Source organism: Protomyctophum parallelum, assembly GCF_964188405.1.
Source record: "Protomyctophum parallelum genome assembly, chromosome: 16".
In the NCBI taxonomy this organism is placed as follows: domain Eukaryota; kingdom Metazoa; phylum Chordata; class Actinopteri; order Myctophiformes; family Myctophidae; genus Protomyctophum; species Protomyctophum parallelum.
In genome coordinates, this window is record NC_139711.1 from 48,779,057 (window position 1) to 48,791,619 (window position 12,563).

Here is a 12,563-nt window from a genome sequence, read left to right on the forward strand (position 1 = left end):
ATGGTAATGATAATGATGATGATAATAGTGTGAGAGATTACAGGGCAGAAGGAGAGTCCAGCTATGTGAGGAACTAGCCAATATCGGGATACCCTGCACTGTGGAGTACAAGACCCTGTTCAGCCGGGGAAAGGAGCAACACGCTGTGGAGAGGAGCGTCCTAGAGCCTTCCTCCACAATACAGACCTCTATAAGAGGATATAGAGCACAGAGCGGAGTATCACCATTGATTGATTGATTGAAATATTTATTAACAGTTTGTAGAATTACAGTACATTTTAAGCACAGGGGGGATTCAGATTTTACAGAGGCCAGTTTCGAATTGCAGCCGTCCGTAGGTGCCCTTTGAGAGCGGTTTTGAACGGCGGAGGGCAGTAATACGCGAAAGCGTCTATCTACACTGCCGGAAATCCCAACAGAAGAAGACAGTGGACATTCTTCCTCCTTGGTTCTGGGAGTGTCACGATGGCGTCTGTCTCTCTCTCGGTCCCACTAGAGACGGGTTGTTGCTGTTGGACGATCAGGATGTATTTCTACATGTTGGTGATGATGCTGGGGATCAGACCCAGCGGTTACTACACATCACCTGTGAGAGGTATTAAACGATACTGTATACAACTGTATTTACACTCGACTCACTGCGTTGTTGTAGTTCTGACCTGGGCTTGTGCTACTATCGCTAACGGTAGCCTAAGATTTAGATTTATTTTGTTTTTGTTTTTGTTTTTTATCGAAGATGTAGTTGATGGATTTTTGTTTTGCTTGTAGGAATATAGAACTATTATTAGTCCGTAGTTTTCAATAAAGAAATGCAGTCTGTGGCCGATTTCTGGGAACTTCCTCGACAACTAGTGAAGGAGGGCAGCGTCTAGTGAACAGATCTAATGAACAGATTTAAGGCTTCCGGTGGACGATCTCTTCAAAATAAGAGTACCCTCTAGAGTATTGAAAAAAAGTTTAATTTGCACATTAAAACTACAAATTAAGCATTTAAATGATGCTATATGATGCTATAAGACACACATTATGTTTCTGTGTAAAAATAAGTAATTAAATCATTATAATAATAATAATAAAGTTATCTAAATGGATAAATGCTATTCACTGGAGTGCATGGACTTTATAAAGTGGACACTGGACAAAAGACGGCTCCGCGAGGCAACTATCTGGACATACCCACGCGTTCGGGGAGATGTCCTCTACCACACCCCACTCTCCGCTAAGCGGGAGAGGTGTAAAATTCACAGCAGCAGCCCTTCTACTGTGGTCAATGCTGACAAAAAGTACCGTTTCCGGACCCAGAATGGACACTGGACAAAGAGGCCTCCGCGAGGCAACTATCTGGACATACCCACACGTTCGGGGAGATGTCCTCTACCACACCACACTCTCCGCTAAGCGGGAGAGGTGTAAAATTCACAGCAGCAGACCTTTTACTGTGGTCAAGGCTGACAAAAAGTACCGTTTCCGGACCCAGAATGGACACTGGACAAAGAGGCCTCCGCGAGGCAACTATCTGGACATACCCGCACGTTCGGGGAGATGTTCTCTACCACACTCCACTCTCCGCTAAGCGGGAGAGGTGTAAAATTCACAGCAGCAGACCTTTTACTGTGGTCAAGGCTGACAAAAAGTACCGTTTCCGGACCCAGAATGGACACTGGACAAAGAGGCCTCCGCGAGGCAACTATCTGGACATACCCACACGTTCGGGGAGATGTCCTCTACCACACCCCACTCTCCGCTAAGCGGGAGAGGTGTAAAATTCACAGCAGCAGACCTTTTACTGTGGTCAAGGCTGACAAAAAGTACCGTTTCCGGACCCAGAATGGACACTGGACAAAGAGGCCTCCGCGAGGCAACTATCTGGACATACCCGCACGTTCGGGGAGATGTTCTCTACCACACTCCACTCTCCGCTAAGCGGGAGAGGTGTAAAATTCACAGCAGCAGACCTTTTACTGTGGTCAAGGCTGACAAAAAGTACCGTTTCCGGACCCAGAATGGACACTGGACAAAAGACGGCTCCGCGAGGCAACTATCTGGACATACCCACGCGTTCGGGGAGATGTCCTCTACCACACCACACTCTCCGCTAAGCGGGAGAGGTGTAAAATTCACAGCAGCAGCCCTTCTACTGTGGTCAAGGCTGACAAAAAGTACCGTTTCCGGACCCAGAATGGACACTGGACAAAGAGGCCTCCGCGAGGCAACTATCTGGACATACCCACACGTTCGGGGAGATGTCCTCTACCACACCCCACTCTCCGCTAAGCGGGAGAGGTGTAAAATTCACAGCAGCAGACCTTTTACTGTGGTCAAGGCTGACAAAAAGTACCGTTTCCGGACCCAGAATGGACACTGGACAAAAGACGGCTCCGCGAGGCAACTATCTGGACATACCCGCACGTTCGGGGAGATGTCCTCTACCACACTCCACTCTCCGCTAAGCGGGAGAGGTGTAAAATTCACAGCAGCAGACCTTTTACTGTGGTCAAGGCTGACAAAAAGTACCGTTTCCGGACCCAGAATGGACACTGGACAAAGAGGCCTCCGCGAGGCAACTATCTGGACATACCCGCACGTTCGGGGAGATGTTCTCTACCACACTCCACTCTCCGCTAAGCGGGAGAGGTGTAAAATTCACAGCAGCAGACCTTTTACTGTGGTCAAGGCTGACAAAAAGTACCGTTTCCGGACCCAGAATGGACACTGGACAAAAGACGGCTCCGCGAGGCAACTATCTGGACATACCCGCACGTTCGGGGAGATGTCCTCTACCACACTCCACTCTCCGCTAAGCGGGAGAGGTGTAAAATTCACAGCAGCAGACCTTTTACTGTGGTCAAGGCTGACAAAAAGTACCGTTTCCGGACCCAGAATGGACACTGGACAAAAGACGGCTCCGCGAGGCAACTATCTGGACATACCCGCACGTTCGGGGAGATGTCCTCTACCACACTCCACTCTCCGCTAAGCGGGAGAGGTGTAAAATTCACAGCAGCAGACCTTTTACTGTGGTCAAGGCTGACAAAAAGTACCGTTTCCGGACCCAGAATGGACACTGGACAAAGAGGCCTCCGCGAGGCAACTATCTGGACATACCCGCACGTTCGGGGAGATGTTCTCTACCACACTCCACTCTCCGCTAAGCGGGAGAGGTGTAAAATTCACAGCAGCAGCCCTTCTACTGTGGTCAAGGCTGACAAAAAGTACCGTTTCCGGACCCAGAATGGACACTGGACAAAGAGGCCTCCGCGAGGCAACTATCTGGACATACCCACACGTTCGGGGAGATGTCCTCTACCACACCCCACTCTCCGCTAAGCGGGAGAGGTGTAAAATTCACAGCAGCAGACCTTTTACTGTGGTCAAGGCTGACAAAAAGTACCGTTTCCGGACCCAGAATGGACACTGGACAAAAGACGGCTCCGCGAGGCAACTATCTGGACATACCCGCACGTTCGGGGAGATGTCCTCTACCACACTCCACTCTCCGCTAAGCGGGAGAGGTGTAAAATTCACAGCAGCAGACCTTTTACTGTGGTCAAGGCTGACAAAAAGTACCGTTTCCGGACCCAGAATGGACACTGGACAAAGAGGCCTCCGCGAGGCAACTATCTGGACATACCCGCACGTTCGGGGAGATGTTCTCTACCACACTCCACTCTCCGCTAAGCGGGAGAGGTGTAAAATTCACAGCAGCAGCCCTTCTACTGAGGTCAATGCTCAAAATTGGCATTGACATGAAATCACTGGCCTATAACATGCATTGCAAAGTAATACTAATTATTTTGGTAATTACTGGTGTTTGAACACTAATGTCTGCATCAATGACAATGGTAATGTCATTCACTATGTAGATGGGCCATTAACAGTAATAGTTTATTTTTACAGTGCTGTGTTTATAGTACATTCCTCCAAACCCACTTTCTGGCTGGGCGGTGCCCAGGTATAGATGAGGTGACAACGATCGTTATATATATATAGTGGCCCTCTCCATAGCATTACATTTATGAAAGAATAAAAGAATACAGACAAGGCTTTGAAAGTTAGAAAAAAAATACCTTTTAATTAATCATTAATCATTTCTCATTCACTGTTACACAGAAGAAGAAGAAATCATATCAATAATGATCATCACAATCAGAAATAAAATGCTCATTTAAAAGTTTCCAAATCCCTACAATATTTGTTTTTAAACATCACAATTTGTCTTAATGTGGACTGAGAAGCTACTTTAATAGTTAGTAGTTACAGATTTGATCAATTTACTGCATGTGTGTGCGCATCTGTGTTAATACAGCAAACATTATTCAAACACATGCAAAACATGCAAAAACTACAAAGTCAATCAGTGCAAACATCACTCAAAAGTACAAAATGGTACTATAAGTGCAACGTACCTATAAGTGCATACATTACTCAAATGTATAAAAAGGTAAGACGTGCAATGTACCAATTAAGTGCAAACGTTACTCAAAAGCTTAGGTACAACATGCAATGTACCTCAATGCAAACATCACTCAAATGTATATATGGTACAACATGCAATGTACCTAAGTGCACACATCACTCAAATGTATAAAAAGGTAGCCTATAGTGCAAAGCATCACTGCAAACATAAAGTGCAAACATTGTACACACACACACACACACACACACACACACACACACACATAAATTGATCAAAAGTTAGATGTACTTTTAAAGCAAAACCAGCTCAGTCCAAACATTTCAAACGTTTGTTTTTAGATGATCACAGTAAGCACTATTGGATTAAATCACGTGGGGACGTGTCATTTGGCGTCCCTCGCATCCTCCATTGGCGGCGAAGTTCTCCTACAACATATAAGACAGATAAAACAGAGCCTTTTAGTGCAGTGCAGTACTTAAACTATGTACTCAGAGCAATACATTTTTTCCTGTCAGCTCATACAATACACAATCTCGCTTTTCAGTCTCTGTTTGGTAAGTGTTGAGACTCACGTCAAACAGAACAGCTTTGGAAAACAAACAAGTGTAGAGACCACAGCTACTGGTATCAGTTTGTGTTATGAAATGAGGGCAACTGTCATAACACTCATATCTAAATGTGATAGCCATACCTCTACCATGAATTGCAAAGTACTGTAAGGCTAAGTATTTTTGCAGTGGACCAAATACATTAACCAGGTCTTGTTCATAGCTATGGACTGAATCCATTAGAACAACATCTAAGATTATGCTATCACCCTCCACTGTCTTTTTAGAGAAATCTACGACAATTGCTCCCCAATGAGTCTTTTGGAGGTTGACTGGCAATATTACCAACTCATAGCTCCACCAATTCTGTGATGTTCTTGGTACATCTGGTAGTATGCTGATGTCACCACAATAAAGACTCATTAACTGTTGGCTTACAAAAATGCTGGGACAAATATATGCCCTTTTGTCAACAACAACAGATAGCAAGAGCTGATGGTACTGATCGATTGTCTTATCACACAGCCACCCGTTAGCTTTCTCTACGCAAGCTAAGTCAGGTGAAGGAGTTACCTCTAGTTTTGGAATGGGTGTCACTTGTGTGCGGTGATTGCATCTGTCTGTGCATTTATGCATTTGTTTGTCCTGACGAAACTTGATTATTTCTTGACTGTTTCTTTTCTCGTATGACACGACATAGAAACTACTTGTGCCTAATGTCTTTTTGTGCTGTTGAGCGGATTCTCTGCATCAGCTCAAAGGTATAGCCTGCTGTGTCATTCGATTCATTTGTCCAGATATGCCATTTATGATCTTTACGGATGTACAATGACACATACCTGTCGTAAAATACACACATACTGGTCAAAGCATACTCATTTTGGTTGTACAGACAGGATAAATTTAACGTGTTTTGAATTTTTGTGCCAGCTCTTAACAGGAGAAGTAAGGTCTGTGGGCTGTTAATTACTTCATATGTTGATAAGCTCTTTTCCTGCTGACATGTTTCACATTGTTCAGATTGAGCAGGTAATATTTGTGCAATTGTGTCTAAGATGCCTTTTTGTGACACGTCCAGTGGCTGCACTATAAATTGTGACATGTTCTTTGTAGATGGTAAGGCCTTGTCACCACATTGAGTACAACTATACAGACTAAGACTTTTCAGGCAAAGCAGGTCATCTCCAAGGAAAGGAGACCGAAGTGTGTATTCTACAAAGCTGTTTAATATGGTGTATACGTCTGTCCTAGAAAATTTCTGAGACACTAATGACACTGATGTGTTGGCTAGATTGAATTTCTCAAGTTTCCGTCTAAATGTTGAGTCCTGCGCTGCTGCTTCTTCAAGCCGTGTGTGACATTTTTTGAAAGCAGATGTCTGTTGTAGAAATGTTAGAATTGGTAATGGTATAGCTTCACACATATTGTCATTTAGACTTTCATTGCATAAAACCACATCATCATCATCTTTTTCCAAATTGTCCTCCGTTATTGTTCTATTATTATCCTTGTCTATTGTGATGCCAGCATCACCACATTTCACATAGAAATATAAGCACCCATTTACTTTTGACTCTCGCACAGCATTTGCTGCTGGTAATATTTCTATCATTGTGTCATTTGCTTTAATTACAACATTGTCATAAAGCAAGTCTGCCCAAAAGTGTCCAGTTTTGGCCATAGAGCCTATATGACAAATGATTGAGGCCAACTTATACTTAATTTTACCGCCGTCACAAATAGGAATTTCGATTACACCAGATGGTTCTACATGCCTGCGGCTCACCGACCCACAATCAGTAACACGCGACAGAGAAAGAGTAATGAAATCAGGAGAGTCATTCCAACATATTTGTCGCTTCATATCACAACCACATGCTGTACACTTGTCTGGACTTACACCTTCCATGATTGAGTGTTCGAAAAGAGAATTGAGGGACTTTCTTTTCTGTGGCAGCGGTAATGCAAAAATATTAGTAATAGAAGAATTGCTTTCAACTGTCCAGGCACAGAATGTACAGATGTCTGTATGTTTTGCTTGAACAACTGTGTGGACACCACACATACTCAACCAAACTACTAGTTTGTGTATAAAATCTAATGGGTCATTGTGCATTCCTAAGGCCAAGTCTGGGATGCTATTCACTAGTTCTTGAGTGACACCACGGATTGTTTTGCAATCAAATGTGTGACCTGGATTTTGAAAAAACGCTTGAATGAGAGCTGCTAAATTCCCCGGCATATACTGAACCATCAAAGTAGGTGTCAATGGTTTCAATTTATCTTGTACTACTTGTAGATGCAGTATAGATTGTAGAGTTGCATTTAGCCAACAATTATTTTCATTATTCGCAAACCTGCATATGCTATTGCAAAATCCTGTCTCTGTGCATCTGATTTGTGGCTTTGTTTTGTCTGGCACACTTGCTGAGCTTTGATTTTGTAAGAACATCTTTGAATGTGGGGATGGCCGGTGTTGATAAGAGCCCCTAAGATGTTTTGGCAATTTTCGTTTTTTGTTCCAATTTTCTACAGGTGCTGGGTTTACGCACTCTACCTGTGTTGTTCTGTATGCTGCTTTGTCACAGAAATCTATGGCTGACTGGTTGTAAAATAAGCGCATGTGCTGTACACATTCGTCAAGTCTGTGTTTCTCATTTCGTAAAAGCAACACTTTTGTGTTTTTGAATGTGGCCTCAGAAATAGCTGTGCTTTTCTTACACAGGTTTATTTGTGTAGCATAGGCTCCAGAGAATCTCTGCAAATCACCTGAGAGGAGATCTGACCATATTGGAATAGTTGGGAGCATCTTGAACAGCTTGTTTAAAATCAGTTCCCCATGGTAGGTATTTTCACCTGTGTCATTGGTGGTTTTCATTGCTTTATTGGCTTCAGTCCTTACTGTGTCAAAATGTTCTTTGAAAGGAGATGTACTTTCACTGACATCCTCAAAATCACCAAAGAAGTCATGATCAATCACAGTGTCTTGTTGATCATGCTTTTTATCAACATTTTCTTTCTGTGGCGCTAGATTCTGTGTCTCAGACATGATGGTGTCAAGACTGGCTTGCACCACGCTGGAGTTCCTTTTACTACCAAGTACAATACAAGCAGCTTGTACTATTGTACTTGTTTGTTGTAGTGTTTTGGCATTAACTAAAGTGCTGAAGATGTACATAGCCAAAGTATACCTCTTATCTCTGTGTATGTACTGTTGTTTGCAAATGTGACTTGCCTGTTTCATCAAATGACTCTTACATGCCCTTATGGTACAGAAATCTAAATCTTTGTTATCTGCCTTTCCTACCACTATTCTCCAGCAGCGTAACAAGTACATACTCATGCTATCTTGATTGAAGATATGCATACTGGCTTTTAAAAGCACTATGGACCTGTCACTATTAATCTGAATCGGTGTTGTGTTTGTACCAAATATCTCCTTCTCTTTGCATCTCAATTGTGTGAGTAGTTCCTCTATAGCTGATTGAGTATGTTCTTCAGAGATCATGAATGCAACAGGAGTTGATGAATTAAATGAACTTACTATAATTTCATAATACAAAATCCTTTTCTCTGTTAGTTTAGTCTTAATGATCCCCCCTGTGGCATCCCATGATGCCGCACATTGTGCTGTCGCATTGTGCCACAGTTTCACTCCTGCTTCACTAAAACATATAACCTTAAGGGGACTAACTTTAATAACTTGAATGAATCCTTTTACAACAACACTGTCTGTGTCTTTATCCTCCCATTCTTTTTTAAGGTCCATCAAAGCTTTGATCTCACTGTTATCCTTCCATCCTTTTTTCCGCTGTTCATATTTGACCTGCCTGTACAAAGAAGTGTCTTTGCCAACTCCGCTACGATTTCCAGCTATTAAAGACCTTGGGTCTGCAATGTTCACTGCCTCAATGTAGGCATTATGTGCAAATCGGTTCATCATTGATCTACCCAAGTTTGCACGCTCTGTGCTTCTAATGTATCTACCTCTCAATTTGTCCTTTGTGTGATATATGTTGCCAGTGTAAGCTATATGAAATATGCCGTCTTCGAATGAATGGAGATGAATTTTAAAGGTCATCTCACATGAAGTATGCCGGCAGGCGCCATTGATTGTCAGACATGGCTTGCCTGATTTTCTAACGACAGCGGTAGAAAAGTGGTGATTAACAAAACTGATTATACAGTATGGATTAGATTCCTTGACTTTGCTGGCAAACAGCTCTTGCCATTCATACGTCTTAAAATGTTTATTTCCTTTGACTCTTAAGGAGTTTACAGTGTCCCATTCTGAAGACTTCAAAGTAAAGGTAGTAGGTTCAATGGCACTGTGTTTGAAGGGTCCTGATGTAGCACTAGATAGTCCCATGACACTCTGAACAGTACCATCATCTAGACTCAGAGTCTGTACAGACTGATTATGTACAGTGCTCTCATTAAATGCATACGAGTGATCTATTTCTACACCATCTAGACTCTGAGTCTGTACAGACTGATTATGTACAGTGCTCTCATGAAATGCATATGAGTGATCTATTTCTACAGTAGCAAGTGATTCATCTACGCTGTCTTCCTCATCTCCATCGTGCACAACAACTGGCTTTATAGGCTGCTCATGAACACTGCTAGTTTGATTTAAATGTGATTCATCTACACTAGCGCTGTCTTCCTCCTCTCCATGGTGCACAACAACAACAACTGGCTTTATAGGCTGCACATGAACACTGCTATTCTTTTCAGTATATAAAATCCCCTGTGTCAATGGTTCATGATTGCAAGTGGTGGATAAACATGCATAATTGAGTTTGTCAAAGTCTCGACTAGGTGAAACTCCAAGACAGTCCATATGGAACCAGGCTCCACAGAGGTCACATGCAATCATAGCTTTATTTCGGTCATTTGGGGCTTTGCAAATGCAATAGACAGCCCTTTTACTTGGCATGACCCACTCATTAGCATCTAGTGGATGTTTGGCACCCCTTTTCACCCTGTTCACACGCATTTTCATGGGTGTAGCAGATGTGTTAACTTGTAGAATCTCTAAAGCAATCTTGTCAGCTTCATCATCACTCTGTTTCTTATCTGTGGTCAAGGCATCGCCAATAACTGGACATTCACTAATTCCATCCACATCCTCTATGTGTAGGCTGTTACCAATATCAACTGAACAAGCACTTGCAACATGAGCAGTTACATTGTGTGTTTGTACAAGAGTGTCTTGGTGTCCTTCATCTAACAGATTATGAAGGCCTTTCACACCACCTCTATTTTGCTGCCAAATAGTTTGGAGCTTTCTAACAGAAGACCTCACTCTGTTTTGTGTACTAATTGGCCAACCAAGTTTTTCTGCAACGTCTTTCCAGAAGCTGCTATTTAATTCGTTATGTAGTTTTTGCACTGCATGTATTGCTGTAGCAATGTGGAGATAATCCAAGTCTTTGCTGCCACCACATAATTTATATGCAGCTATACCACTAACCCCAACTCCAACTGTTTTGCCTCTCTCTCCCTGCCTGTCTCTGAATATCTCCCCCTGTCTCTCTCTGCCTGTTACAACCTTCCTCTCTTCCACCTGCCTGTCTCTGTGCACCTGTCTCTCTCTGCCTGTTACAACCTTCCTCTCTTCCACCTGCCTGTCCCTGTGCACCTGTCTCTCTCTGCCTGTTACAACCTTCCTCTCTTCCACCTGCCTGTCTCTGTGCACCTGTCTCTCTCTGCCTGTTACAACCTTCCTCTCTTCCACCTGAACCAAATCCATCAACCCAGCAGTACTTAGCTTTTCAGAGAGCGGCTTCTTCGACTTCTTCTTCCATCTCTGCCTCTGGTGCAGTGCAGCGATGGTTGGGGCTGGTGCCGCCGCCGCCGGTGTGGCAGAGGCCCGATAGTTGCCTCGCGGAGGCCTCTTTGTCCAGTGTCCATTCTGGGTCCGGAAACGGTACTTTTTGTCAGCCTTGACCACAGTAAAAGGTCTGCTGCTGTGAATTTTACACCTCTCCCGCTTAGCGGAGAGTGGAGTGTGGTAGAGGACATCTCCCCGAACGTGCGGGTATGTCCAGATAGTTGCCTCGCGGAGCCGTCTTTTGTCCAGTGTCCATTCTGGGTCCGGAAACGGTACTTTTTGTCAGCCTTGACCACAGTAAAAGGTCTGCTGCTGTGAATTTTACACCTCTCCCGCTTAGCGGAGAGTGTGGTGTGGTAGAGGACATCTCCCCGAACGTGTGGGTATGTCCAGATAGTTGCCTCGCGGAGGCCTCTTTGTCCAGTGTCCATTCTGGGTCCGGAAACGGTACTTTTTTCAGCATTGACCACAGTAGACGGTCTGCTGCTGTGAATTTTACACCTCTCCCGCTTAGCGGAGAGTGTGGTGTGGTAGAGGACATCTCCCCGAACGTGTGGGTATGTCCAGATAGTTGCCTCGCGGAGGCCTCTTTGTCCAGTGTCCATTCTGGGTCCGGAAACGGTACTTTTTTCAGCATTGACCACAGTAGACGGTCTGCTGCTGTGAATTTTACACCTCTCCCGCTTAGCGGAGAGTGGAGTGTGGTAGAGGACATCTCCCCGAACGTGTGGGTATGTCCAGATAGTTGCCTCACGGAGGCCTCTTTTGTCCAGTGTCCACTTTATAAAGTCCATGCACTCCAGTGAATAGCATTTATCCATTTAGATAACTTTTATTATTATTTAATTACTTATTAGTAATTTAATTACTTATTTTTACACAGAAACATAATGTGTGTCTTTACAATAACTGTAATGTAATAATAATACTAATTGTTATAATAGGTGTATTATTTCTTGATGAAATAGGAACCTTTATTGTTTGGATAGGAACCTTGCTTATACAAGTGCGTGACGCACGGTTCCGCACGGTGCCTGTTGTTGGTTGCACCTCTCGCACGGTACCTGTTGTTGGTTGCACTAGACTGAGCTGACAGGTTGTTTATTACTACTCTTAGCACGGGACTTTATAATAAACTATTGCCCGGCTGGGCTAAACTACAATCCTTGTTGGGTGATTCTTAACGAAAAGAACACACTTTTACACTAATAATGTAACGTAATAGTTATTTAATTAACGAATTAAAATATTATTTTATTCTGAAGGCAACCGGATGTCTTAAATCTGCTAGCTCTCAGAGCGGAAGTCTTAAATTTGCTCATTAGACGGAGCCGTGAAGGAGCTATATAGGGAGCGCATCCGGTGTTGCAGTTTAACTTGTGCCTGGTTTGTCTGGTTCCCTGGGCTGGCTTTGCGCGTGCATGAGCCGTACGTCTTTCACAGCTGTCGCATGAAGGGGGCGGAGCTATCTTCTATCTTCTCGGAGCGGAGCTATCTTCTATCTTCTCATTAAATATCCATCCGATTGTTTGTGGAATCTCACTTGTATGAAACAGTGACAACATGCACTTATAAAACACAGTTAGAATGATGAAAATAAAAAATAAATGAAAATATCTGTGGGAAGTGGGATTCGAACAGTCTTTGGAGTGAACCAAAATAACCTTGGAAGCTGTGCTCAACCCACTACACTATGATGCGCTGACAACTGCTGTAGGAGGAAACGATCTATTTGATCCTATGTGTGTCTGTCCAGGCG

General features: G+C 43.5%; 1 protein-coding gene across 1 annotated transcript in view; it reads left to right on the top strand.

The window, feature by feature from the left end:
- Window positions 1-466: 466 nt before the first annotated feature.
- Window positions 467-12,563, top strand: part of LOC310873865 (protein NLRC3-like) — a gene marked incomplete at its 3' end in the record, with an annotated part of 39,085 nt that continues 26,988 nt past the window's right edge. The window contains exon 1 of the mRNA XM_083786420.1: window positions 467-595. Coding sequence (XP_083642546.1) covers window positions 526-595 — 70 coding nt within the window. The 5' untranslated portion in view covers window positions 467-525. The remainder of the gene's footprint in view (window positions 596-12,563) is intronic.